The sequence below is a fragment of the Oncorhynchus keta genome, chromosome 36 (genome assembly GCF_023373465.1).
Source record: "Oncorhynchus keta strain PuntledgeMale-10-30-2019 chromosome 36, Oket_V2, whole genome shotgun sequence".
Taxonomy (NCBI): domain Eukaryota; kingdom Metazoa; phylum Chordata; class Actinopteri; order Salmoniformes; family Salmonidae; genus Oncorhynchus; species Oncorhynchus keta.
The window spans coordinates 28,613,721-28,641,554 of record NC_068456.1 but is presented as its reverse complement, the minus strand read 5'-3'; the positions used below and the strand labels follow the sequence as shown (position 1 = coordinate 28,641,554).

General features: G+C 43.9%; 1 protein-coding gene across 5 annotated transcripts; it reads right to left on the bottom strand.

Moving 5' to 3' along the window:
* On the bottom strand, positions 1–27,834 carry LOC118369876 (uncharacterized). Of its 5 annotated transcripts, none has more exons than XM_052498776.1 (6): positions 18,630–27,834; positions 18,183–18,276; positions 16,073–16,133; positions 9,587–9,755; positions 9,136–9,277; positions 1–727 (listed from the first exon to the last, which is right to left on the bottom strand). In XM_052498776.1, the coding sequence occupies exon 1, from the start codon at positions 27,267–27,269 to the stop codon at positions 23,484–23,486; it is 3,786 nt and encodes a 1,261-aa protein (XP_052354736.1). In that variant the 5' UTR covers positions 27,270–27,834; the 3' UTR covers positions 1–727; positions 9,136–9,277; positions 9,587–9,755; positions 16,073–16,133; positions 18,183–18,276; positions 18,630–23,483. The 5 variants fall into 5 exon arrangements, with proteins under 5 accessions (XP_052354736.1, XP_052354735.1, XP_052354734.1 ...); XM_052498775.1 differs by lacking the exon at positions 16,073–16,133 and adding an exon at positions 10,130–10,189; XM_052498774.1 differs by lacking the exon at positions 16,073–16,133 and having other exon boundaries at positions 18,630–19,158; positions 19,532–27,834.

Below are 27,834 nucleotides of genomic sequence, written 5' to 3'. Positions count from 1 at the left end.
TGTGTAAAAAAAAACATTTTAATTTTGCAGTATTTCCTGTTTGCTATGCAAACAACCATTAACCTTCTTGCCCTAGAGAAGCAAACTTATAGGTCCCAGGTTAGGTACCCATGCTTATTGGTCCCAGGTTAGGTACCCATGCTTATTGGTCCCAAGGTACCCATGCTCCTCTCCTCTGGGAATAGACCATTCCCTTCCATTGCAGCCTAGCTGGAGCGAACCACCTGCGTCAGGGGAATCCTCATCCTCTTTAAGTCGACATGCGTTCTGGTTTGAACACCACCATTTCCATTTGCAGTGGATGGGTGAACTGCACCTCAGAGCATTCTTGTAGACAGGCCAGCAGTACTGAGCTCTCGAGTGGCGCAGCAGTCTAAGGCACTACATCTCAGTGCAAGAGGCATCACTACAGTCTCTGGTTCGAATCCAGAATGCATCACATATGGTTGTGATTGCGAGTCCCCATAGGACGGCGCACAATTGGCTCAGCGCCGTCCGGGTTTGGCCGGTGTAGACCGTCATTGTAAATAAGAATTTGTCCTTAAAATGACTTAACTAGTTCAATAAAAGGTTCAATAAAAATACTGTGTGTAGTACTTATGTAAAGCCTGACAGTGAGGATCTTGACAAACACCACGGGGTCTTTGGCCTTGTTGCTGAACACTGCATGCTGATGGGTCACACGCTGCAGAGACTCACCGTCCACTGAAACCAGCTCATACCACGCCTGGAGACACACACACAAAGACAGGTTAAAGGTGATGCAGACGCCAACACTGTGCAGTGACCTGGGCTCCCACTCAGCATCTACTCCTCTCCTTCATCCCAGTACATTCATTACCATATTCTCTCACTCGCTCACACACACACTCAGCAGAAGGTTATGTTGAAAACACACACACACACTCAGCAGAAGGTTATGTTGAAAACACACACACACACACTCAGCAGGTTATGTTGAAAACACACACACACACTCAGCAGAAGGTTATGTTGAAAACACACACACACACACACACACACACACACACACACACACACACACACACACCATTGTTTAATGCAGGAAGAGTTCTAGAACCCTGAGGAGAGGAACTTCCTGTGATGTCATCAGGGCTCACTGAGGATGCACCTGGCTGACAGCCCCAATGAAGGAAGGGTCACACACAATCACATGGCCAGAGGTATGTGACATTACAAGGTCTCTTCTCGATTTTCCCCAAACCAGGGCCCTGTTTGAACTGAAAATACATCTCCATCTCCCCTAGCATTGGTTAACCCAAAACATTGCTGCCTTCCCTTCCGTGACTCCTTGCTGTCCCCAGTCCACCTGGCCGTGCTGCAGCTCCAGTTTCAACTGTTCTGTCTTATTATTATTTGACCATGCTGGTCATTTATGAACATTTGAACATCTTGGCCATGTTCTGTTATAATTTCCACCCGGCAGAGCCAGAAGAGGACTGGCCACCCCACAAAGCCTGGTTCCTCTAGGTTTCTTCCTAGGTTTTGGCCTTTCTAGAGTTTTTTCTAGCCACCGTGCTTCTACACCTGCATTGCTTGCTGTTTGCTTGCTGTTTGGGGTTTTAGGCTGGGTTTCTGTACAGCACTTTGAGATATCAGCTGATGTACGAAGGGCTTTATAAATCAATTTGATAAGACACCAGCACCAAAATACTTCAATCCCTTTAACTAAAAAGCAGATTAAAGTCATTTTGAATATTAGACAATCTCATTCATCCTCTTTGGTAAACATTTATGGATGCGCTTTTTGGGCCTTTCTCACTCACCATGTCCATGTCAATAGGCATCATCCACATGTAAGTGTGTTTAACATTAGTTAGATGGGCATTGCTCCTAGTAGGTAGTGGATCACTGTCCAGACTATATGTCTGGAAACAGCAACACCAAAACTCTAGGACAGGGTAAATAGTATTATCCTGTTGACTACACAGTGACCTTACTCAGCTAACAGCACAGATGAAAAGGAGAGAGACAGACACCCACACACAGAGAAAGAGACAGACACACACACCTGGTGGCTAGCTAAAATATATGGTGTTTTCAGACAGGAACAGGGGGACAGGAAAGCCTGCTGTAGTTGTCTAATTGGTCTCAGTGTGTGGGAGACAGCCAGCAGAGACACCAGACAGGGACTATTTGGTCTCAGTGTGTGGGAGACAGCCAGCAGAGAGACACCAGACAGGGACTATTTGGTCTCAGTGTGTGGGAGACAGCCAGCAGAGAGACACCAGACAGGGACTATTTGGTCTCAGTGTGTGGGAGACAGCCAGCAGAGAGACACCAGACAGGGACTATTTGGTCTCAGTGTTTGGGAGACAGCCAGCAGAGAGACACCAGACAGGGACTATTTGGTCTCAGTGTGTGGGAGACAGCCAGCAGAGAGACACCAGACAGGGACTATTTGGTCTCAGTGTGTGGGAGACAGCCAGCAGACACACCAGATAAGGCCAGAGAGGTGTGAGGCTGAGTTAAGAAACAGGAGATAGGGGAGGGGGGTGTTAGAGTAAATCAACCAACCATATCTCTCTGTTTCCCCCTCTCTCCCAACCATGTCTCTCTGTTTCCCCCTCTCTCCCAACCATGTCTCTCTGTTTCCCCCTCTCTCCCAACCATGTCTCTCTGTTTCCCCCTCTCTCCCAACCATGTCTCTCGGTTTCCCTCTCTCTCCAAACCATGTCTCTCTGTTTCCCTCTCTCTCCCAACCATGTCTCTCTGTTTCCCTCTCTCTCCCAACCATGTCTCTCTGTTTCCCTCTCTCTCCCAACCATGTCTCTCTGTTTCCCTCTCTCCCAACCATGTCCATGTCTCTCTGTTTCCCTCTCTCTCCCAACCATGTCTCTCTGTTTCCCTCTCTCTCCCAACCATGTCTCTCTGTTTCCCCCTCTCTCCCAACCATGTCTCTCTGTTTCCCCCTCTCTCCCAACCATGTCTCTCTGTTTCCCTCTCTCTCCCAACCATGTCTCTCTGTTTCCCTCTCTCTCCCAACCATGTCTCTCTGTTTCCCCCTCTCTCCCAACCATGTCTCTCTGTTTCCCTCTCTCCCAACCATGTCTCTCTGTTTCCCCCTCTCTCCCAACCATGTCTCTCTGTTTCCCTCTCTCTCCCAACCATGTCTCTCTGTTTCCCTCTCTCTCCCAACCATGTCTCTCTGTTTCCCTCTCTCTCCCAACCATGTCTCTCTGTTTCCCCCTCTCTCCCAACCATGTCTCTGTTTCCCTCTCTCTCCCAACCATGTCTCTCTGTTTCCCCCTCTCTCCCAACCATGTCTCTGTTTCCCTCTCTCCCACCATGTTTCTCCCCCTCTCTGTCCCTGTTTCCCTCTCTCTCCCAACCATGTCTCTCTGTTTCCCCCTCTCTCCCAACCATGTCTCTGTTTCCCTCTCTCCCAACCATGTCTCTGTTTCCCTCTCTCCCAACCATGTCTCTGTTTCCCTCTCTCCCAACCATGTCTCTGTTTCCCTCTCTCCCAAACATGTCTCTGTTTCCCTCTCTCCCAACCATGTCTCTCTGTTTACCTCTCTCTCCCAACCATGTCTCTCTGTTTCCCCCTCTCTATCCCAACCATGTCTCTGTTTCCCTCTCTCCCAACCATGTCTCTCTGTTTCCCTCTCTCCCAACCATGTCTCTCTGTTTCCCTCTCTCTCCCAACCATGTCTCTCTGTTTCCCTCTCTCTCCCAACCATGTCTCTCTGTTTCCCTCTCTCTCCCAACCATGTCTCTCTGTTTCCCTCTCTCTCCCAACCATGTCTCTCTGTTTCCCTCTCTCTCCCAACCATGTCTCTGTTTCCCTCTCTCCCAAACATGTCTCTGTTTCCCTCTCTCCCAACCATGTCTCTGTTTACCTCTCTCTCCCAACCATGTCTCTCTGTTTCCCCCTCTCTATCCCAACCATGTCTCTGTTTCCCTCTCTCCCAACCATGTCTCTCTGTTTCCCTCTCTCCCAACCATGTCTCTCTGTTTCCCTCTCTCCCAACCATGTCTCTCTGTTTCCCTCTCTCTCCCAACCATGTCTCTCTGTTTCCCTCTCTCTCCCAACCATGTCTCTCTGTTTCCCTCTCTCTCCCAACCATGTCTCTCTGTTTCCCTCTCTCTCCCAACCATGTCTCTCTGTTTCCCTCTCTCTCCCAACCATGTCTCTCTGTTTCCCTCTCTCTCCCAACCATGTCTCTCTGTTTCCCTCTCTCTCCCAACCATGTCTCTCTGTTTCCCTCTCTCTCCCAACCATGTCTCTCTGTTTCCCCCTCTCTCCCAACCATGTCTCTGTTTCCCTCTCTCTCCCAACCATGTCTCTCTGTTTCCCCCTCTCTCCCAACCATGTCTCTGTTTCCCTCTCTCCCAACCATGTCTCTGTTTCCCTCTCTCTCCCAACCATGTCTCTGTTTCCCCCTCTCCCCCAACCATGTCTCTGTTTCCCTCTCTCCCAACCATGTCTCTGTTTCCCTCTCTCCCAACCATGTCTCTGTTTCCCTCTCTCCCAACATGTCTCTGTTTCCCTCTCTCCCAACCATGTCTCTCTGTTTACCCTCTCTCCCAACCATGTCTCTCTGTTTCCTCTCTCTCCCAACCATGTCTCTGTTTCCCCCTCTCTCCCAACCATGTCTCTCTGTTTCCCTCTCTCCCAACCATGTCTCTCTGTTTCCCTCTCTCTCCCAACCATGTCTCTCTGTTTCCCTCTCTCTCCCAACCATGTCTCTCTGTTTCCCTCTCTCTCCCAACCATGTCTCTCTGTTTCCCTCTCTCTCCCAACCATGTCTCTCTGTTTCCCTCTCTCTCCCAACCATGTCTCTCTGTTTCCCTCTCTCTCCCAACCATGTCTCTCTGTTTCCCTCTCTCTCCCAACCATGTCTCTGTTTCCCTCTCTCTCCCAACCATGTCTCTCTGTTTCCCTCTCTCTCCCAACCATGTCTCTGTTTCCCTCTCTCTCCCAACCATGTCTCTGTTTCCCTCTCTCCCAACCATGTCTCTGTTTCCCTCGCTCTCCCAACCATGTCTCTGTTTCCCTCGCTCTTCCAACCATGTCTCTGTTTCCCTCGCTCTTCCAACAATGTCTCTCTGTTTCCCTCTCTCTCCCAACCATGTCTCTCTGTTTCCCTCTCTCTCCCAACCATGTCTCTCTGTTTCCCTCTCTCTCCCAACCATGTCTCTGTTTCCCTCTCTCCCAACCATGTCTCTGTTTCCCTCTCTCCCAACCATGTCTCTGTTTCCCTCTCTCCCAACCATGTCTCTGTTTCCCTCTCTCTCCCAACCATGTCTCTGTTTCCCTCTCTCTCCCAACCATGTCTCTCTGTTTCCCTCTCTCTCCCAACCATGTCTCTGTTTCCCTCTCTCTCCCAACCATGTCTCTGTTTCCCTCTCTCTCCCAACCATGTCTCTGTTTCCCTCTCTCCCAACCATGTCTCTGTTTCCCTCTCTCCCAACCATGTCTCTGTTTCCCTCGCTCTCCCAACCATGTCTCTGTTTCCCTCGCTCTCCCAACCATGTCTCTGTTTCCCCCTCTCTCCCAACCATGTCTCTGTTTCCCCCTCTCTCCCAACCATGTCTCTGTTTCCCCCTCTCTCCCAACCATGTCTCTGTTTCCCCCTCTCTCCCAACCATGTCTCTGTTTCCCCCTCTCTCCCAACCATGTCTCTGTTTCCCCCTCTCTCCCAACCATGTCTCTGTTTCCCCCTCTCTCCCAACCATGTCTCTGTTTCCCTCTCTCTCCCAACCATGTCTCTGTTTCCCTCTCTCTCCCAACCATGTCTCTGTTTCCCTCTCTCTCCCAACCATGTCTCTGTTTCCCTCTCTCCCAACCATGTCTCTGTTTCCCTCTCTCCCAACCATGTCTCTGTTTCCCTCTCTCCCAACCATGTCTCCGTTTCCCTCCCTCTCCCAACCATGTCTCCGTTTCCCTCCCTCCCAACCATGTCTCTGTTTCCCTCTCTCTCCCAACCATGTCTCTGTTTCCCTCTCTCTCCCAACCATGTCTCTGTTTCCCTCTCTCCCAACCATGTCTCTGTGTTTCCCTCTCTCTCCCAACCATGTCTCTGTTTCCCTCTCTCTCCCAACCATGTCTCTGTTTCCCTCTCTCCCAACCATGTCTCTGTTTCCCTCTCTCCCAACCATGTCTCTGTTTCCCTCTCTCCCAACCATGTCTCTGTTTCCCTCTCTCCCAACCATGTCTCTGTTTCCCTCTCTCTCCCAACCATTTCCCTCTCTCCCAACCATGTCTCTGTTTCCCTCTCTCCCAACCATGTCTCTGTTTCCCTCTCTCTCCCAACCATGTCTCTGTTTCCCTCTCTCTCCCAACCATGTCTCTGTTTCCCTCTCTCTCCCAACCATTTCCCTCTCTCCCAACCATGTCTCTGTTTCCCTCTCTCCCAACCATGTCTCTGTTTCCCTCTCTCCCAACCATGTCTCTGTTTCCCTCTCTCTCCCAACCATTTCTCGCCCTCCGTGTCCTTTCCCTCCTTCTCAATGGTCTCCGACGCATGCGTATGCATACCACTGCTGGCTTGCTTCTGAAGCTAAGCAGGGCTGGTCCTGGTCAGTTCCTGGATGGGAGACCAGATGCTGCTGGAAGTGGTGTTGGAGGGGCAGTAGTAGGCACTCTTTCCTCTGGTCTAAAAAAAATATCCCAATGCCCCAGGGCAGTTATTGGGAGCACTGCCTTGTGTAGGGTGCAGTCTTTCGGATGGGATGTTAAACGGGTGTCCTGACCCTCTGAGGTCATTAAAGATCCCATGGCACTAATCATAAGAGTAGGGGTGTTAACCCTGGTATCCTGGCTAAATTCTCAATCTGGCCCTCATATCATCACAGTCCCCTAATAATCCCCAGTTTACAATTGGCTCATTCATCCCCCTCCTCTCCCCTGTAACTATTCCCCAGGTCGTTGCTGTAAATGAGAATGTGTTCTCAGTCAACTTACCTGGTAAAATAACGGATTAAAAAAAAAATATCAATATACAATATACAATATACACTTCCTCAAAATAGTCCCAATTTATGTAAAGTAACTCAAGAAACCTGTAATTAATTTAGCTGTTTTTGCCAAGGATATCTTTGTCCCTCAACTTTATATCTAACTAAGATGCTTGGTGCAGTATTTTTCAAGTGAAAAAATGTGCATGAAAACGAGTCGGCTATCATTAAATGACAAACCCTACTGTTGACCAATGACCAACTACGGGGCGAAGACTTCGGCACTGAACTTAGTCCATGCACCTCAAGGAGAGAGGAACACAAGTGTGCAAGAACAGCTGAAAAAACCCTTTGATGACCAAAACGAACAAAAACATCACAAAACATAAATACAAAAGTATGTGGACACCCCTTCAAATTAGTACATTCAGATTTTTCTGCCACACCTGTTCCTTCGAGCACAAAGCATTGCAATCTCCATAGACAAACATTTGCAGTAGAATAGTCTGTCCTCGGTTACAACACTCACTAGTTCCAAACGGCCTCTAGAAGCAACGCCAGCATAAGAGCTGTTTGCCGGGAGCTTCATGAAATAGGTGGCGCAGTGGTCTAGAGCACTGTACTGCAGCGCTAGCTGTGCCACCAGAGACTCCAGGCTCTGTCGTAACCGGCCGCGACCGGGAGGTCCGTGGGCCGACCGACACACAATTTGGCCTAGCGTTGTCTGGGTTAGGGAGGGTTTGGCCGGTAGGGATATCCTTGTCTCATCGCACTCCAGCGACTCCCGTGGTGGGCAGGGCGCAGTGCGCGCTAACCAAGGTTGCCAGGTGCACGGTGTTTCCTCCGACACATTGGTGCGGCTGGCTTCCGGGTTGGATGCGCTTTGTGTTAAGAAGCAGTGCGGCTTGGTTGGGTTGTGTATCGGAGGACGCATGACTTTCGACCTTCGTCTCTCCCGAGCCCGTACGGGAGTTGTAGCGATGAGACAAGATAGTAGCTACTAAAACAATTGGATACCACGAAATTGGGGAGAAAAAGGGGGTAAAATCTAAATAAATAAAAATAAATAAATAAATGGCTTTCCATGGTCGAGCAGCCGCTCACAAGCCTAAGATCACCATGCGCAATCCAAAGCATCGGCTGCTCGCCGCAATTGGACTCAGATGAAACGCATTCTCTGGAGTGATGAATCAAACGTCACTATCTGGAAGTCCGACTGACGAATGCCAAGAAAACGCTACCTGCCCCAATACATAGCGTCAACTGTAAAGTTAGGTGGAGAAGGAATAATGGTCTGGGACTGTTCATGGTTTGAGCCCCTTAGTTCCAGTTAAAGAATGTTAATGACATTCTAGACAATTCTGTGCTTCCAACTTTGTGGCAACAATTTGGGGAAGGCCCTTTCCTGTTTTAGCATTATAATGCCCCTGTGCACAAAGCGAGGTCCATACAGAAATGGTTTGTCGAGATTGGTGTGGAAGAACTTGACTGGCCTGCACAGGGCCCTGACCTCAACCCCATCGAACACCTTTGGGATTAATTGGAATGCCGACTGCAATCATTAGTGCCCAACCTCACGAATGCTCGTGGCTGAATGGAAGCAAGTTATTGAACAATCCCGAGCGGAGCAGCAGTCTAAGGCACTACATATCAGTGCCTGAGGCGTCACTACTGACCCTGGTTCGATTCCAGGCTGTATCACAACCGGCCGAGATTGGGAGTCCCATAGAGCGGTTAAGGTTTGGCCAGGGTAGGCAGTCATTGTCAATAAGAATGTGTTCTTAACGGACTTGCCTAGTTAAATAAAAGGTTAAAAAATATTTAAATAAATTACCCGCAGCAGTGTTCCAACACCAAGTGGAAATTCTTCCCAGAAGAACAGAGGCTGTTATAGCAGCAATAGGGGGAACCAACACCATATTAATGCCCATGATTTTGGATAGAGATGTTTGACAAGCTGTCCACATACTTTTCATCATGTTCTGGATGGGAAGCATGCAGGAGTCTTAAAATAGTTTCCTCTCTCCACCCCTTCGCTCTCATTCTACCACTCATAAGACTGTCAGTCAGACAAAAGCCAAACACACCAACACAGGCACACCAGCAAAGTCTTTTCATTCAGGTATTGTAGACTCAGAGTTCTGAGCCCAGGCCAAAGTTGAGTGTTGTTTATAAACGTCACAGACCAATACATTCCGCTAAACACATCACCTTGTATTATATGGCTCAGCTTGGATTAAAGCATGACAGAATATTACAGTGAGCTCCTAAAGAAGCATCAGAACATCACTGGTAGAGGCAGCTCCTCCTGGAAACATCATCTCATTCTCCATCCCACCTGAGATACTGATACCTGTAGAGACAGAGTGCCAGTGTAGGTGTTGGCTTTTGCCAATCAACTAAAAACCATAATATTTAGTAAGTACAAGACTTAGTTGCATCAGTTGTGATAGTGATATTTGGCAAGATTGAAATCATGCATCTACATGGGAAGATGACCAACTGTTGCTGTAGACTAAACAGACACGGTAAATAGCCTTACTAAGGGTCTTTTTCAGACTGGGCCATTAATAACAATAAGCAGGTGATGCACTGACCTCTACTGGTGGGGTGGGGTACTAGGCTACTGATTAGTGGGCGGCTGACTGATGGGCATACTCACCCAGAGACTGTTTCGTCTTAAAGATGGTCAACGTGGCGATCTCATGTCCTGAACTGGTACAGGTGGTATGTTTCCATGGTGACCATTCCGTGATTGTCCTGGCGAATATCTGTTCACTTGTTTCCCCGTCTGTCCCAGTCTGGCTGAAGCTGGAAACCACCATGGTAGTCTGGAGAGAAGATATACATGACATCATACATATTAGCAGACACACGCAAAAACAGACACAGACTCAGTCCTTTAACCCCAGTAGACCAACAGTATTGTACTATAGTTTTACACCCTCCCAGCCCTGGTCAACCCTGTGTTTGACAGTGACAATGCGTGAGAGTTCACTTGCGTCAGTAAACACAAAATGGAGTCCATTCACCCCAGGAACCATCAGCATGTCTCTATCGGAATTCATCACACCCACCTGCTCAGTAACACAAGTCATATTTTGATTTGAATCATTCTGACAATAGAAAAATAAACATGAATATATATAAAGTGGGGAGAACAAGTATTTGATACACTGCTGATTTTGCAGGTTTTCCTACTTACAAAGCATGTAGAGGTTTGTAATTTTTATCACAGGTACACTTCAACTGTGAGAGACGGAATCTAAAACAAAAATCCAGAAAATCACATTGTATGATTTTTAAGTAATTAATTTGCATTTATTGCATGACATAAGTATTTGATCAACGACCAACCAGTAAGAACTCCAGCTCTCACAGACCTGTTAGTTTTTATTTAAGAAGCCCACCTGTTCTCCACTCATTACCTGTATTAACTGCACCGGTTTGAACTTGTTACCTGTATAAAAGACACCTGTCCACACACTCAATCAAACAGACTCCAACCTCTCTACAACGGTCAAGACCAGAGAGCTGTGTAAGGACATCAGGGATAAAATTGTAGACCTGCACAAGGCTGGGATGGGCTACAGGACAATAGGCAAGCAGCCTGGTGAGAAGGCAACAACTGTTGGCGCAATTATTAGAAAATGGAAGAAGTTCAAGATGACGGTCAATCACCCTCAGTCTGGGGCTACATGCAAGATCTCACCTCATGGGGCATCAATGATCATGAGGAAGGTGAGGGATCAGCCCAGAATTACACGGCAGGACCTGGTCAATGACATGCGGTCCTTCTGTAGCTCAGTTGGTAGAGCATGGCGCTTGTAACGCCAGGGTAGTGGGTTCGATTCCCGGGACCACCCATACGTAGAATGTATGCACACATGATTGTAAGTCGCTTTGGATAAAAGCGTCTGCTAAATGGCCTATATTATTATTATTATTATTATTATATTACCTGAAGAGAGCTGGGACCACAGTTTCAAAGAAAACCATTAGTAACCCCCTACGCCGTCATGGATTAAAATCCTGCAGCGCACGCAAGTTCCCCTGCTCAAGTCAGCGCATGTCCAGGCCCGTCTGAAGTTTGCAAATGACCATCTGGATGATCCAGAGGAGGAATGGGAGAAGGTCATGTGGTCTGATGAGACAAAAATAGAGCTTTTTGGTCTAAACTGCACTCGCCGTGTTTGGAGGAAGAAGAAGGATGAGTACAACCCAAAGAACACCATCCCAACCGTGAAGCATGGAGGTGGAAACGTCATTCTTTGGGGATGCTTTTCTGCAAAGGGGACAGGACAACTGCACCGAATTGAGGGAAGGTTGGATGGGGCCATGTATCGCAAGATCTAGGCCAACAACCTCCTTCCCTCAGTAAGAGCATTGAAGATGGGTCGTGGCTGGGGTCTTCCAGCATGACAATGAACCAAAACACACAGCCAGGGCAACTAAGGAGTGGCTCCATAAGAAGCATCTCAAGGTCCTGGAGTGGCCTAGCCAGTCTCCAGACCTGAACCCAATAGAAAATCTTGCGAGGGAGCTGAAAGTCCATATTGCCCAGCGACAGCCTCAAAACCTGAAGGATCTGGAGAAGGTCTGTATGGAGGAGTTGGCCAAAATCCCTGCTGCAGTGTGTGCAAACCTGGTCAAGAACTACATGAAACGTATGATCTGTGTAATTGCAAAAAAAGGTTTCTGTACCAAATATTAGGTTATGCTTTTCTGATGTATCAAATACTTGTCATGCAATAAAATGCAAATTAATTACTTAAAAATCATACAATATGATTTTCTGGATTTTTGTTTTAGATACTTCTCACAGCTGAAGTGTACCTATGATAAAAAAAAATGATATACCTCAACATGCTTTAAGTAGGAAAACATGCAAAATCAGCAGTATATATATATATATAGACAGTGGGGCAAAAAAGTATTTAGTCAGCCACCAATTGTGCAAGCTCTCCCACTTAAAAAGATAAGGCCTGTATAATTTATCATAGGTACACTTCAACTATGACAGATGAGAAAAATAATTTAATTTAAATGAATTTATTCGCAAATTATGGTGAAAAATAAGTATTTGGTCAATAACAAAAAAGTTTCTCAATACTTTGTTATATACCCTTTGTTGGCAATGACAGAGGTCAAGTCTTCACAAGGTTTTCACACACTGTTGCTGGTATTTTGGCCCATTCCTCCATGCAGATCTCCTCTAGAGCAGTGATGTTTCGGGGCTGTTGCTGGGCAACACGGACTTTCAACTCCCTCCAAAGATTATCTATGGGGTTGAGATCTGGAGACTGGCTACGCCAGGGGTGTCAAACTCATTTCGCATCGTGGGCCACATACGGCCTAGGGAGATGTCAAGTGGGCCGGACCATTAAAATTATACCATACTCTGCTATAAATAACCAAAATATCATGTCTTTCCTTTGTTTTGGTGTAAAGAAGCACAAGAACATTAGGAAAATATTGAAATTTAATGAACTATCCTTTTACAAAACATTTCATGAAACACCTCATATTTCCTTAGACAAATGTGCAATTTACTTTTATCATTCACAAATATGCATTGCAACTGATCCCACTGATTGTACAAAGGCACAAAACTTTAATTGGTACTGAAAAATATAGTAATGCACTTTAAGATTAAATGAGACTTTTAAAGAAAGGAATTTTTAAACCACTTACACATACGCATATAAAATCTAAATGTAATCCCTGCGTACACCTTACAAACTAAGGAGAGTGATTTTAAATGTGTAATGAAGAAAGTGTTCGCCTGTCCTGTAAATCTGTAAACTTCATACATGAAACATACATACACATACAATACATACTGAAAATGTATGGAGTTGTATGAACAGTAGAATTCCATCACACAACTTTTGTTTTGAAGCTGCTGACTAACATTAAAGTGCACATTTTTTAAATCACCACAGTAAGGATTCATCTTCACAGAGCTGTATTCTTTCAATGCAAACAGTATCTAAGGCAGCATTTTAAATGTGTTAGTCTAGTCTGGACTTGTATTTGTACCTGAAACTTGGCATCTTTTGGCCTGTACAAGTGCATCAACACCAGGTGTCATGTCCTGACTAGCTGTCACTTTCAGAATGTCATTTAAGTGCTTGTTTGTGAGCCTTGAACGCATTTTTGTTTTATTGATATTCATCACTGAGAAAATTTGTTCACAAAGGTAGGTTGTCCCAAACATGCACAAAATTTTAGCAGCCAGGGCTGTTAATTTGGGGTACCCTGGTAGTAGATACTGATAAAATCTGTCCAGACCTACAGAGGCAAATTTGCCCTTCAAATCTGCATCACACTGCAAATCAATTATCTCTAGCTGAATTTCGACCGGCAGATCAGAAGCTTTAACTGTGAAAGGTGAGCGAAAAACTGAAAATTCTGTCTCAAGTTCACCAAATACCTGAAAACGTTTCTCAAACTCCCGCAGTAGTCCTGCAATTTTGTCTTTGTACCGTTTCATGTCCGCATCAGGTCTGGTCACACACACATCTCTCAGACAGGGGAAATGAGCAGGGTTGCCATTTGCATCTCCCACAAAGTCAGCTTCAACTTAAATGCATGTATGTTGTCAGAAAACTGTGTGACAACTTTTTTGCGGCCTTGCAACATTTTGTTCAGATTGTTCAAGTGTTCAGTAATATCAACCAAGAATGCAAGGTCCCGTAGCCATTCCTGAGATTGTAATTCCAACACCGGTTTTCCTTTTTTCTCCATGAACTGTCCGATTTCCTCTCGTAGATCAAAGAAATGCCTCAGCACAGCGCCTCGGCTTAACCATCTCACTTCAGTGTGGTATGGCAGGCTGTGGGTAATGTTGCTGTCGCTGAGAAGTTTGTCAAACTGACGATGGTTCAGACCTCTGGACCGGATGAAATTTACAGTGCGAACAACCACCTCCATGACGTGGTCCATTTTCAGCGACTTGCAACATGGTGCAAAATACAGTGAAATGTCCAGAAACGATCTCCTCCATTAAGGGCTTGTACTTTGTCTTTGAACTTTGTCGTGACACCTGCTTTCTTTCCGACCATGGATGGCGCGCCGTCTGTAGCCAGGCTGACAGCGCGGGACCAGTCCACTCCACTCCAGTTGTCCTTGCAAGCCGTCATATTTTTCGCTGTGATGAGTCTCGTAGTGGCGTCGAATATTATATTCCTTCAATACCGAAACTTGTTGCAAACACACCAAGCACAAAGGTTTTCCGTGCATCTCTGTAAATAAATAGGACGTGGTCCATTTTTCTTTGAAAATTCTACACTCCTTATCTACTTTTCTCCGTTTGGATAACGACATTTTGGCTAATGATATTAACAACGTCGTAACAAGCAGCAGATGGCGCATTGATACCGTCTGCTGTTTTCAGTCTGTCTCAGTGATGCGGCTTGTCTTCTACTCTGATGGAAAGAGTGCGCCCCTTAGCGGATAATCCATGAATTGCAGCGAATTAAAAATATTAATTCCATGTCTTTTATGCATTTTTTCCACTTTCAAATTATCCTGCGGGCCTGATCGAACCTCCTTGGGGGCCGGTTCCGGCCCGCGGGCCGTATGTTTGACACCCCTGGGCTACGCCATTCCAGGACCTTGAAATGCTTCTTACGAAGCCACTCCTTCCTTGCCCGGGCGGTGTGTTTGGGATCATTGTCATGCTGAAAGACCCAGCCACGTTTCATATTCAATGCCCTTGCTATGGAAGAAGGTTTTCACTCAAAATCTCACGATACATGGCCCCATTCATTCTTTCCTTTACACGGATCAGTCGTCCTGGTCCCTTTGCAGAAAAACAGCCCCAAAGCATGATGTTTCCACCCCCATGCTTCACAGTAGGTATGGTGTTCTTTGGATGCAACTCAGCATTCTTTGTCCTCCAAACACAACTAGTTGAGTTTTTACCAAAAAGTTATATTTTGGTTTAATCTGACCATATGACATTCTCCCAATCTTCTTCTGGATCATCCAAATGCTCTCTAGCAAACTTCAGACGGGCCTGGACATGTACTGGCTTAAGCAGGGGGACACGTCTGGCACTGCAGGATTTGAGTCCCTGGCGGCGTAGTGTGTTACTGATGGTAGGCTTTGTTACTTTGGTCCCAGCACTCTGCAGGTCATTCACGAGGTCCCCCCGTGTGGTTCTGGGATTTTTGCTCACCGTTCTTGTGATCATTTTGATCCCACGGGGTGAGATCTTGCGTGGAGCCTCAGTGGTCTTGTATGTCTTCCATTTCCTAATAATTGCTCCCACAGTTAATTTCTTCAAACCAAGCTCCTTACCTATTGCAGATTCAGTCTTCCCAACCTGGTGCAGGTCTACAATTTTGTTTCTGGTGTCCTTTGACAGCTCTTTGGTCTTGTCATAGTAGAGTTTGGAGTGTGACTGTTTGAGGTTGTGGACAGGTGTCATTTATACTGATAAGTTCAAACAGGTGCCATTAATACAGGTGACGAGTGGAGGACAGAGGAGCCTCTTAAAGAAGTTACAGGTCTGTGAGAGCCAGAAATCTTACTTGTTTGTAGGTGACCAAATACTTATTTTCCACCATAATTTGCAAATAAATTCATAAAAAAATCCTACAATGATACCTATCAAAGTGTACGTACCTATGATGAAAATTACAGGCCTCTCATCTTTTAAGTTGGTGAACTTGCACAATTGGTGGCTGACTAAATACTTTTTTGCCCCACTGTATATAGTTGAAGTCGGAAGTTTACATACACTTAGGTTGGAGTCATTAAAACTTGTTTTTCAACCACCATTCTTGTTATGAAACTATAGTTTTGGCAAGTCGGTTAGGACATCTCCTTTGTACATGACACAAGTCATTTTTCCAACAATTGTTTACAGAGAGATTATTTCACTTATAATACACTATCACAATTCCAGTGGGTCAGAAGTTTACACACACTAAGTTCACTGTGCCTTTAAACAGCTTGGAAAAATCCAGAAAATGATGTCATGGCTTTAGAAGCTTCTGATAGGTTAATTGACATCGTTTTAGTCAATTGGAGGTGTACCTGTGGATGTATTTCAAGGCCTACTTTCAAACTCAGTGCCTCTTTACTTGACATCATGGGAAAATCAATAGAAATCAGCCAAGAAAAAAATATTGTAGACCTCCACAAGTCTGGTTCATCCTTGGGAGCAATTTCCAAACGCCTGCAGGTACCACGTTCATCTGTACAAACAGTAGTACACAAGTATAAACACCATGGGACCACGCAGCCATCTTACCGCTCAGGAAGGAGACACGTTCTGTCTCCTAGAGATGAACATACAAATGGTGCGAAAAGTGTAAATCAACCCCAGAACAACAGGAAAGGACCTTTTGATTTTTTATTCTTTATTTAACCAGGTAGGCAAGTTGAGAACAAGTTCTCATTTACAATTGCGACCTGGCCAAGATAAAGCAAAGCAGTTCGACACACAAGGACACAGAGTTACACATGGAGTAAAACATGGAGTAAAAACAATACAGTCAATAATACAGTATAAAAAAAGTCTATATACATGATGTGAGCAAATGAGGTGAGATAAGGGAGGTAAAGGCAAAAAAAAGCTAAATAAATAAATAAATAAAATAAATACAGTTGGGAAAGAGGTAGTTGTTTGGGCTAAATTATAGGTGGGCTATGTACAGGTGCAGTAATCTGTGAGCTGCTCTGACAGTTGGTGCTTAAAGCTAGTGAGGGAGATAAGTGTTTCCAGTTTCAGAGATTTTTGTAGTTCGTTCCAGTCATTGGCAGCAGAGAACTGGAAGGAGAGGCGGCCAAATAAAGAATTGGTTTTGGGGGTGACTAGAGAGATATACCTGCTGGAGAGTGTGCTACAGGTGGGTGATGCTATGGTGACCAGCGAGCTGAGATAAGGGGGGACTTTACCTAGCAGGGTCTTGTAGATGACATGGAGCCAGTGGGTTTGGCGACGAGTATGAAGCGAAGGCCAGCCAACGAGAGCGTACAGGTCGCAATGGTGGGTAGTATATGGGGCTTTGGTGACAAAACGGATTGCACTGTGGTAGACTGCATCCAATTTGTTGAGTAGGGTATTGGAGGCTATTTTGTAAATGACATCGCCGAAGTCGAGGATTGGTATGATGGTCAGGTTTACAAGGGTATGTTTGGCAGCATGCGTGAAGGATGCTTTGTTGTAAAATAGGAAGCCAATTCTAGATTTAACTTTGTGACCTTGTGAAGATGCTGGAGGAAACAGGTACAAAAGTATCTATATCCACAGTAAAACGAGTCCTACATCAACATAACCTAAAAGGCCGCTCAGCAAGGAAGAAGCCACTGCTCCAAAACCGCCATAAAAAAGCCAGACTACGGTTTGTAACTGCCCATGGGGACAAACATCGTACTTTTTGGAGAAATGTCCTCTGGTCTGATGAAACAAAAATAGAACTGTTTGGCCATAATGACCATCATTAAGTTTGGAGGAAAAGGGGGGAGGCCTGCAAGCCTAAGAACACCATCCCAACCCGTGAAGCATGGGGAAGGAAGCATGTTGTGAGGGTGCATTGCTGCATGGGGGACTGGTGCATTTCACAAAATAGATGGCATCATGAGGTTGGAAAATTATGTGGATATATTGAAGCAACATCTCAAGACATCAGTCAGGAAGTTAAAGCTTGGTCACAAATGGGTCTTCCAAATGGACAATGACCCCAAGCATACTTCAAAGGTTGTGGCAAAATGGCTTAAGGACAACAAAGTCAAGCTATTGGAGTGGCCATCACAAAACCCTGACCTCAACCCTATAGAACATTTGTGGGCAGAACAGAAAAAGCGTGGGCGAGCAAGGAGTCCTACAAACCTGACTCTGTTACACCAGCTCTGTCAGGAGGAATGGGACAAAATTCACCCAACTTATTGTGGGAAGCTGGTGGAAGGCTACCCAAAACTTTTGACCCAAGTTAATTTAAAGACAATGCTACCAAATACTAATTGAGTGTATGTAAACTTCTAACCAACTGGGAATGTGATGAAATAAATCATTCTACTATTATTCTGACATTTCACATTCTTAAAACAACTCTGTGTTGTTGTCTGTTCACACTGCTATGCTTTATCTTGGCCAGGTCACAGTTGTAAATGAGAACTAGTTCTCAACTGGCCTACCTGGTTAAATAAAAGGTGAAATAAAATACTTCAAAAAAATACAAAATAAAGCTGCCAGTTCAATCTCTGACTAACACCCCTTCAGGGCTTTGAGGTAGGCTACTCACTTCTGTAGAGTTCCATCAAACATGGCAGAGAGGACAGAAAGACCATTCTGCTTTTGGGGCGCATGCTCAGCCGGTTGACACAGAGACGCAGCACCTGGGAAGAAATGTGTATGCAGTTACCAGAACAGTGCAGGATCCAGCAAACACTACTAACCCTTACACTTAGATATGAAAAGAACATGGCTAAAATGCTGAAAGTCCATCAGAAGGCATGCTGGAGCTATTACCACACGTCAAATACTTTCTAATTCTAGGGGTTGGGGGCTAGTGGTCTCTTCAAAGGAGGGCCCAAGTGATTACAAAATACATTCAAGAGTGGAGATTAAGAAATATATATTTACAACACTACATGATAACACAAGATGAATCCTGAAATAGCAAAGTCTTGGTTAGTCTAATTAACAGTTAACATTTCATTAACAGAAATGAAGCATAGAAGCTACATACCCTTTGTTCCAAAGACACTCCAAAATATGCCAGAAAGAAACTCCTTTGAGGCAGTCCACAAATGGGAGAAGTATGAAGACTTCTTCAAAAAATGTGTTAATCCTCCCAAGATAAAAAAGCAAAAATAAACTAAATAAATCTACCTCCAAAAATGGCTGAAACTAACATCTGCTCAGAAAAATTAATATCACAAAAACATCCACGAAACTGTAAGCACTTGGATAAGAGTCAAAATGACAAAAATTTAAATATAAACAAGACAATTCACTCATTTGTCTAAAAAAGGTGACAAACGTCCAACAAAGAAAATGTCAGGTAGAGGCTCATTCTGGCATGGGGCCGCTCAGTCTTCAGAGGCTCATGGGGCATGGGGCCGCTCAGTCTTGAGAGGCTCATCATGGGGCCGCTCAGTCTTCAGAGGCTCATGGGGCATGGGGCCGCTCAGTCTTCAGAGGCTCATGGGGCCGCTCAGTTTTCAGAGGCTCATGGGGCATGGGGCCGCTCAGTCTTCAGAGGCTCATGTTGTTTCCTGGAATCAGGGCGGTATATCTTCCTTTCAGAGTACATTTTTTTATTGACTTTCTTTCCTGCATCTTTCTGGTGCTCCAAATTTTTCTGTGGTGCTTACATTAAATGTTCTTTGAGTATCTTTTTAATCACAATTTTTAAATGTTTCATTCCAGCTAAAATCATAAAAATATATGCCCAATATCAATTATCTGTAAATATTTCCCCTCTAAAATTGGATACAAAAATCCCATATCCGTCAGGCTCAAGAATAACTGGTATCAAAACACTGTATACAAGCACACCATTCCAGACCGGTTTGCATGTTTTAAAGTTTGAATGGCAAGCAGTAGAAAAAGCTGCAATGCGCATCTGTCACACATTTACTTGCATACCTTGTGATGCAACAGGTGTCAGAGGTACAGAATGTCAATGAAAGTGTCCTTAAAAATACTTTCACTTCATAGTTGACCTTATAAAAGAAAAGTATGGGTAACTGCAAAGCAAGTCTTGAAGCAGTGTTTTCTTAATCTCTCCTCCTCAAAGAAAAAAAGAACTAGCCCACAGATAAGTCACTCCAAAAATGGCTGAAAAACAAACTTACAAAAAGAAAAACATGATCCATAGGTTTTTACCAATGCCTAGGCCAACTCTTAAATTAGAAAAAATATCATTGTTCGACCTTATTTACATCAAAAAAGAAAGATCAGAAGGTTAATCCACAGAGGCTTTCAAAGGTAGAAAAGTTAGGCTCGTCAATGAACATGTCGTTGAAAGAAAAAAGGCTAGAAATAAACCACAGCAAGAACAAAAGTGAACCAACAGGAGGCCAAGGGAATCTGCAAAATCCACTATTCAAAGACTTAACCGTTAACACAAAAGTATTTGGAGACCTTCAAATAAATGGGTTCGGCTATTTCAGTCACACCCGTTGCTAACAGGTGTATAAAATCTCCATAGACAATCATTGGCAGTAGAATGGCTTTACTGTAGAGCTCAGTGACTTTCAACATGGCACCGTCATAGGATGACACCTTTACAATAAGTCAGTTTGTCAAATTTCTGCTCCGGTCAACTGTAAGTGGTATTTTGAAGTGGAAACATCTAGGAGCAACAACGGCTCAGCCGCGAAGTGGTAGGCCACACAAAATCACTGGTAAACTAAAAAAAAAAAAAAAAACTGTCCAAGATCAGATTGAGTTGAACATTCAATAAAAATTATTTTAAAAACTGGGTCTGTCCTCTGACAATATTCTTATAGAATTTTCACAAGTGCCTTACTATACTTCATTCTCAAACATTCAATCAATTTATAAAAATGACCATATCTAAAAGTGATCACGTGTCAGAAAACATTAAAAAAAATATATATATAGATATAATCTTCCTGGGATGTATATGAACAGATCTAAGATTGCATATTGCTAAAACGCTATCAGTTCCACTTTAAGATCAAAAATGTATTCTGGACTATCATAGAGAAATGACGCATATCCTTTAGCCTTTTTACATTCTATTATTAAACATTTACACCATTACCAGTAACTGAAATTTGAGTTTTGTTTTTTGCAGGTTTGGATGCAACGTCCAGGCCCATTTCCTTGCAGCGTGGGTAGCACTTTTGAACGCCGATTGCTAAGGACATTGTTTAATTTAATCAATTTGACAAAAAGGCTGTAACTTAACAAAATGTGGAAAAAGTCAAGGGGTCTGAAAACTTTCCGAAGGCACTGTATGCAAATAGCGTTTTGCCCATGTAAGAGAGTATTGTCCTGCTTTCATCGTCTTTGGATCAGGAAGTTCAAACAATTATGTTAACCACCCAGGTTCTTCTCTTGTAATGCATCTTGCTTCTGTCCATTTTTAAAGTAATATCGTTACGCATTTTGCAAAAGAAGATCAAAGTTGTACTCTACAATATCTCAGACATGTTGGCAAGCTCTACTAATCCACTTACTTAAATCCGAAACCTCAACCATTACGGCATTAGTCAGTAAAAATGCAAATCAAGATTATATTTTGCTCCAGTTCCGACATTCAATTAATTCTAAGCCTATTTCTTGGCACTTTCAAATATCTTCCAGCCCATTTTGGGAAAGGTTGAGCAACTGACGACACTGACAAATTAAAAGAAAAAAGAAAATGTCCCCTTTTCAGGACCCTGTCTTTCAAAGATAAATCGTAAAAATCCAAATAACTTCACAGATCTTCATTGGAAAGGGCTTAAACACAGTTTCCCATGCTTGCACAATGAACCATAAACAATTAACGAACATGCAGCTGTGGAACGGTAATTAAGACACTAACAGCGTAAAGACTGTAGGCAATTAAGGTCACAGTTATAAAAACTTAGGACACTAAAGACACCGTTCTACTGACTCTGAAAATCACCAAAAGAAAATGCCCATGGTCCCTGCTCATCTGCATGGACGTGCCTTAGGCATTCTGCAAGAAGGCATGAGGACTGGAGATGTGGCCAGGGCAATAAATTGTAATGTCCGTACTGTGAGACGCCTAAGACAGCGCTACAGGGAGACAGGACAGACAGCTAATCGTCCTCACAGTGGCAGACCACGTGTAACAACACCTGCACAGGATCGGTACATCCGAACATTACACCTGCGGGACAGGTACAGGATGGCAACAACAACTGCCCGAGTTACACCAGGAACACACAATCCCTCCATCAGAGCTCAAACTATCCGCAACAGACAGAGAGACTGGACTGAGGGCTTGTAGGCCTGTTGTAAGGCAGGTCCTCAACAGATATCACCAGCAACAAGCACAAACCCCAGATTCACACCAGCACAAACCCCAGATTCGCATTTATCGTCGAAGGAATCAGCATTACACTGAGGCCTGTACCCTAGTGCGGGATCGATTTGGAGGTGGAGGGTCCGTCATGGTCTGGGGCGGTGTGTCACAGCATCATCGGACTGAGTTTGTTGTCATTGCAGGCAATCTCAAAGTTGTGCGTTACATGGCAGACATCCTCCTCCCTCATGTGGTACCCTTCCTGCGGGCTCATCCTGACATGACCCTCCTGCATGACAATGCCACCAGCCATACTGCTCGTTCTGTGCGTGATTTCCTGCAACACATGAATGTCAGTGTTTAGCCATGGCCAGCAAAGAGCCCGGATCTCAATCCCATTGAGCACGTCTGGGACCTGAAGGAGCAGAGGATAAGGGTTAGGGCCAATCCCCTCAGAAATGTCTGTAAACTTGCAGGTGCCTTGGTGGAAGAGTGGGGTATCTTACAGCAAGAATTGGCAAATCTGGTGAGGAGATTTACTGCAGTACTTAATGCAGCTGGTGGCCACACCAGATACTGACTTACTTTTGACCCCCTTGTTCAGGGACACATTCTTCCATTACGGTTAGTCAGATGTCTGTGGAACTTGTTCAGTTTATGTCTCAGTTGTTGAATCTTATGTTCATACAAATATTTACACATGTTAAGTTTGCTGAAAATAAATGCAGTCGACAGTGAGAGGACGTTTCTTTTTCTGCTGAGTTCATACTCATCCTCTGAATTTGACATTGTAGACTTCAGAGGGAAAGTTCAAATGATTTACAATTGGCTGGAAGAGGAGGACTAGTAGGTAGTTCTACATTACAGCCGATTGCTGTAGCAGATGAGGATAGGACAAAAGGTACGGCAGTACCATATTTTGGGAGATGCGTAGTGACAATTCTGGGAGGCTGAATACATTTCCTGTCAGAATATCAATGGGCGTTGAGCCAGTCCATGAACAATCTTTGAGTAAATGCTCTTCGTGGCGATTGTGTTGGCCATGATTAGGATATACCAGTCTTGCATCTTGTTCCATTTTTTTTTCTCCCCTGAGATTTCTTTGACATTCTTTTAGGAAAATTATCTGAAAGCACTGGGTTTGTTTTTTGTTGCACGGCTTTGAAATCACACTTGGTATTATGAACACTTCTTTCGACATTTCACCCTTTCCCAAGAGCTTGGGTTTGTGTTTCCGAACCGTCACTTTACTCAAAATCCATAATAGAAATTGATAACGTCTCTGATTTTGCAAACTATGATCAGAATTGTATTCTAGAATATCAGAGAGCAAACAAAATACCCACCCATCTTTTCCAATCCAATCTTACCTCAACGATTCTTACGCAAGTATGTATGAACCTCGATAACAATACTGTTAGTCAGTAAATTCAATTCCAGTTTCGTTTGTGCAGGTTTGGATGCAACATCAATGTCCAGACCTACTTCATGAGAGATCGGGTAGCACTCTTACACCCATGTGTGTTAAACATCACATATGATTGGTCTAAGTTGGTAACATTTTGCTTCGTTTCATCAGCACAAAGTGCAAGGTCAATCTTGATCAGAGATGCTCTCTAGCTTGACTTCCAGCAAATTGCCTCCCTTCGACGCCCTGGCTATTAACATGTCCATTTCTTTTTTTTTCTTCATTAAAGCCAACCTCCTCCTTTTTGTTACTTCTTTCAGCCTTTGGTATTTCGGCTCAAGTGTTGCTGTAGTGGCCTTCTGGTTATTGGAAATCTCTGCAGAATTCCTTTGTTTGCGACGTTTTTTCATGAAAGTATCCTTGTAAAATTCACATCTCCTTTGACCTTGTAACTGTGTCCTTCTCCTCAAAACTGATCCTAACACATCCATAATCTCATGAGCCAGCTCAGTTTTCCCACTTTGTAAATCCAGATCAAAATTTTGTTCTAGAACATCACAGACAACCTGCCTGTAAGTTCCACACACATCTGAGGCAAAATCAGCCAATTCTAACATGACATCTCTGGTCAATAGATGCAAGTCAAGTTTATCCTTTTTCACAAATTTAGATTTCACATCCAGGTCAAGTCCTTTTTCTTTACAGAGAGGGTAGAGGTACTCCAATGCTTCTTCTATTGTGGTTTCTGTCTGGACATGTTGAGGATAGATCACATCCAGATCAGCCTCATCCTTTGTGCATATTTCATTAGGTCCCTTTTCAGGGCCAAGGAGTGCAGTCTCATCCGCACACCGTGTTAAAACTGTCTCAGTAAAGAGGCTTTCAGTCTTCACATGCGGAGGAGATATGAAGTCCACAACAGACTCCTCCTTTATACAGACGTCAAAGGGTGTTCGATTTTCTGAGAGGCTGCTATGCAAATTGGATCTTGCCCATTTAAGAGAGGAGTCTCTTGCTTTGATTGTCTTTGGATCAGGAAGTTCAAACACTTCTGCTAACCACTCAGGTTGTGTCCTCCTGTGATTTTTTTTCATGTCTTTTAGTTTTAACAAAGTCCGGGCGGAAAAATCATATCGTACTTCATCACCAATACCAAGATCAAAGTTGTATTCTAGAATATCAGAGATAACATGCTGGTGAGCTCTATTAATCTCTTTAGCATATTGAGACACCTCAACCATTACACCATTTGTCAGTAAATGACGATCAAGTTTCTGTTTCGCTCCAGATCCAACATTGAAGTCTACACCCAGTTCTTTGCACTTCGGGTATGGAGCTTTCCAAAACCTTCCAAACTGTCTTGGGGTTTTTCTTGAGTAATGGTCACGACACTGCCTTATATACTCATCCTCTATCGTTTTTTGGCATTGCAGTCTTCGTCTTTCATCACCATTGTAGTCTTCGTCTTCATCAGAAGGAAAGTTGAATGGCTCACAATAATCGGAAAGAATAGGCCTCGAACTAGTAGATACAGCTAAATTGCAGCTGCTTTCTGTAGCAGGTGAGGTTAGCACAGAAGGAGTGTCAGTACTATATCTTGCTAGATGAACATTGTCAGCAGGCAATGGCAATTCATTATTAGTCTGGGTTTGGTTTACGCTAAACACCTGTGAAGTTGGGTTGATTTGAGCTTCAAATGAACCACAGTGAGTGAATGCAGGTTTGGATGCAACATCAAGGCCCAGACCTATTTGATGACAGAGTGGGTAGCAGTCTTTCACCAGTTCTTTAGTGTTAAACGTCACATTTGAATGTTCTAAGTTGGTAACATTTTGCTTTGTTTCATCAGCACAAAGTACAAGGTCAATCTTATCAGATATGCTCTCTAGCTTGACCCAATGAGGTTCTACTTGTCTGACTTCCAGCAAATTGCCTCCCTTCGACACCCTGGCTATTAACATGTCCATTTCTCTTTTTTTTCTCATTAAATCCAACCTCTTCCTTTTTGTTATTTCTTTCAGTCTTCGGTATTTCGGCACAAGTGATGCTGTAGTGAAATTCAGTCTACGGAAAATCACTGCGGGATTCTTATGTTTGGGTCGTTTTTTCATGAAAGTATCCTTGTCATATCCACATCTCCTTCGCTTTTGTATATCTGTCATTTTCAACAAAGAGTGTAGCTTATACATAATATCTTGAGCGAGCTCAGTTTTCCCACTTTGTAAATCCAGATCAAAATTTTGTTCTAGAACATCACAGACAACCTGCCTGTAAGTTCCACACACATCTGAGGCAAAATCACCCAATTCTAACATGACATCTCTGGTCAATAGATGCAAGTCAAGTTTATCCATTTTCACACATTTAGACTTCACATCCAGGTCAAGTCCTTTTTCCTTACAGAGAGGGTAGAGGTACTCCAATGCTTCTTCTAGTGTGGGCATCATTAAGGATTGCTTCATTGTTATGTCTGTCTGAGTGAAGATGGTTTCTGTCTGGACATGTTGAGGATAGATCACATCCAGATCAGCCTCATCCTTTGTGCATATTTCATTAGGTCCCTTTTCAGGGCCAAGGAGTGCAGTCTCATCCGCACACCGTGTTAAAACTGTCTCAGTAAAGAGGCTTTCAGTCTTCACATGCGGAGGAGATATGAAGTCCACAACAGACTTCTCCTTTATACAGACGTCAAAGGGTGTTCGATTTTCTGAGACGCTGCTATGCAAATTGGATCGTGCCCGTTTAAGAGAGGAGTTGCTTGCTTTGAGTATCTTTGGATCAGGAAGTTCAAACACTTCTGCTAACCACTCAGGTTGTGTCCTCCTGGTATTCTTTTTCATTTCTTTTAGTTTTAACAAAGTCCGGGAGGAAAATTCATATCGTACATTACCAACACCAAGATCAAAGTTGTATTCTAGAATATCATAGATAACATGCTGATGAGCTCTATTAATCTCTCTAGCATATTGAGACACCTCAACCATTACACCATTTGTCAGTAAATGACGATCAAGTTTCTGTTTCGCTCCAGATCCAACATTGAAATCTACACCCAGTTCTTTGCACTTCGGGTATGGAGCTTTCCAAAACTTTCCAAACTGTCTTGGGGTTTTTCTTGAGTAACTGACACGACACTGCCGTATGTACTCATCTATCGTTTTTTGGCATTGCAGTCTTCGTCTTTCATCGCCATTGTAGTCTTCGTCTTCATCAGAAGGAAAGTTGAATGGCTCACAATCGGAAAGAATAGGCCTCGATCTAGTAGATACAGCTAAATTGCAGCCGCTTTCTGTAGCAGGTGAGGTTAGCACAGAAGGAGTGTCAGTACTATATCTTGCTAGATGAACATTGTCAGCAGGCAATGGCAATTCATTATTAGTCTGGGTTTGGTTTATGCTAAACACCTGTGAAGATGGGTTGATTTGAGCTTCAAATGAACCACAGAGGGTGAATGCATTTGCTATGGGAATATCACTGGACGGTGATCCATGCCATGACTCCTCTTTGAGAAAATGCCCTTCAGATGTGCTAACGGGATCTTGGGCATTACAGAAATAAACCACTTTGACAGCATTATTCTCCCCATCACTTGGGCCTGTCTTTTCAGGGAAAAGACGTAAAATCTGCCCTTGACTTGTTGTTTGGGAACTGATGGAAGGTACATGTGAATGCTCTTTTGGTAAACCCACATAGGAACACGAAGACCATGGGACAGTTGGGGATATTCCCATGTCATTCTCCTCAAGTTTTACATCAATCTCAGAAAGAAAATAACTGTCTGATAAATTGTTGGTAGTTTGGATCACTGTATAGTCATGTTCATATGTTGATTCGGTTTTGGTTTCCAGATAACTTGTTTCTGTGTTTCCTGACACTGGAGAATGTGGGTAATCTATACAGGCATTAATTGAATCAGACCAAATGGTTACTTGGGATCTCTCTGCTTCATCGTCCTCTATCTTAACATCCATTTTGCACCAATGAACTACACAAACAAACACATCAAAAAGCCCTGATGACAATCTCTAAAGTGAAAACAGTCGATTGTTAGATATCTGACAGAACAACTTAATTAAAAAAGGAAAGTCAACGTCACTTTACGGTACAACCAGTCACCAGCAGCAATTAGTCATTTATTTAATATTGATAAATACTGTAAGTTATGTTTCAAACCCACCCGGGAATCAGACTCGCTGCTAAAAAAAAATATAATTCACCAATTTGCGACTACCCGTGTCTTTATAATACATACATGGGCTATAAAAATTACCATTCAACTGATCTGACCAAGCTAGCCAGCCAACTTCATAGCTAGCTAACGAGCTAGCTAGATAGCTAGCTAAATGACAACAAACGCCTAAATCGTATTTGGCGATGTATCTAACGTTAGCTATTTAGATGTAACTTTTTATTGTGTTTTGCTAACTAGGTTAATGCGGTTAGCAACTGCCAACCAATCGTTAGCAAGCTAGCTAGTTGTCCATAACATAGCTAGCTAGCGTTAAGTTTGCTACTAGGCTAACTACCTAACATAAC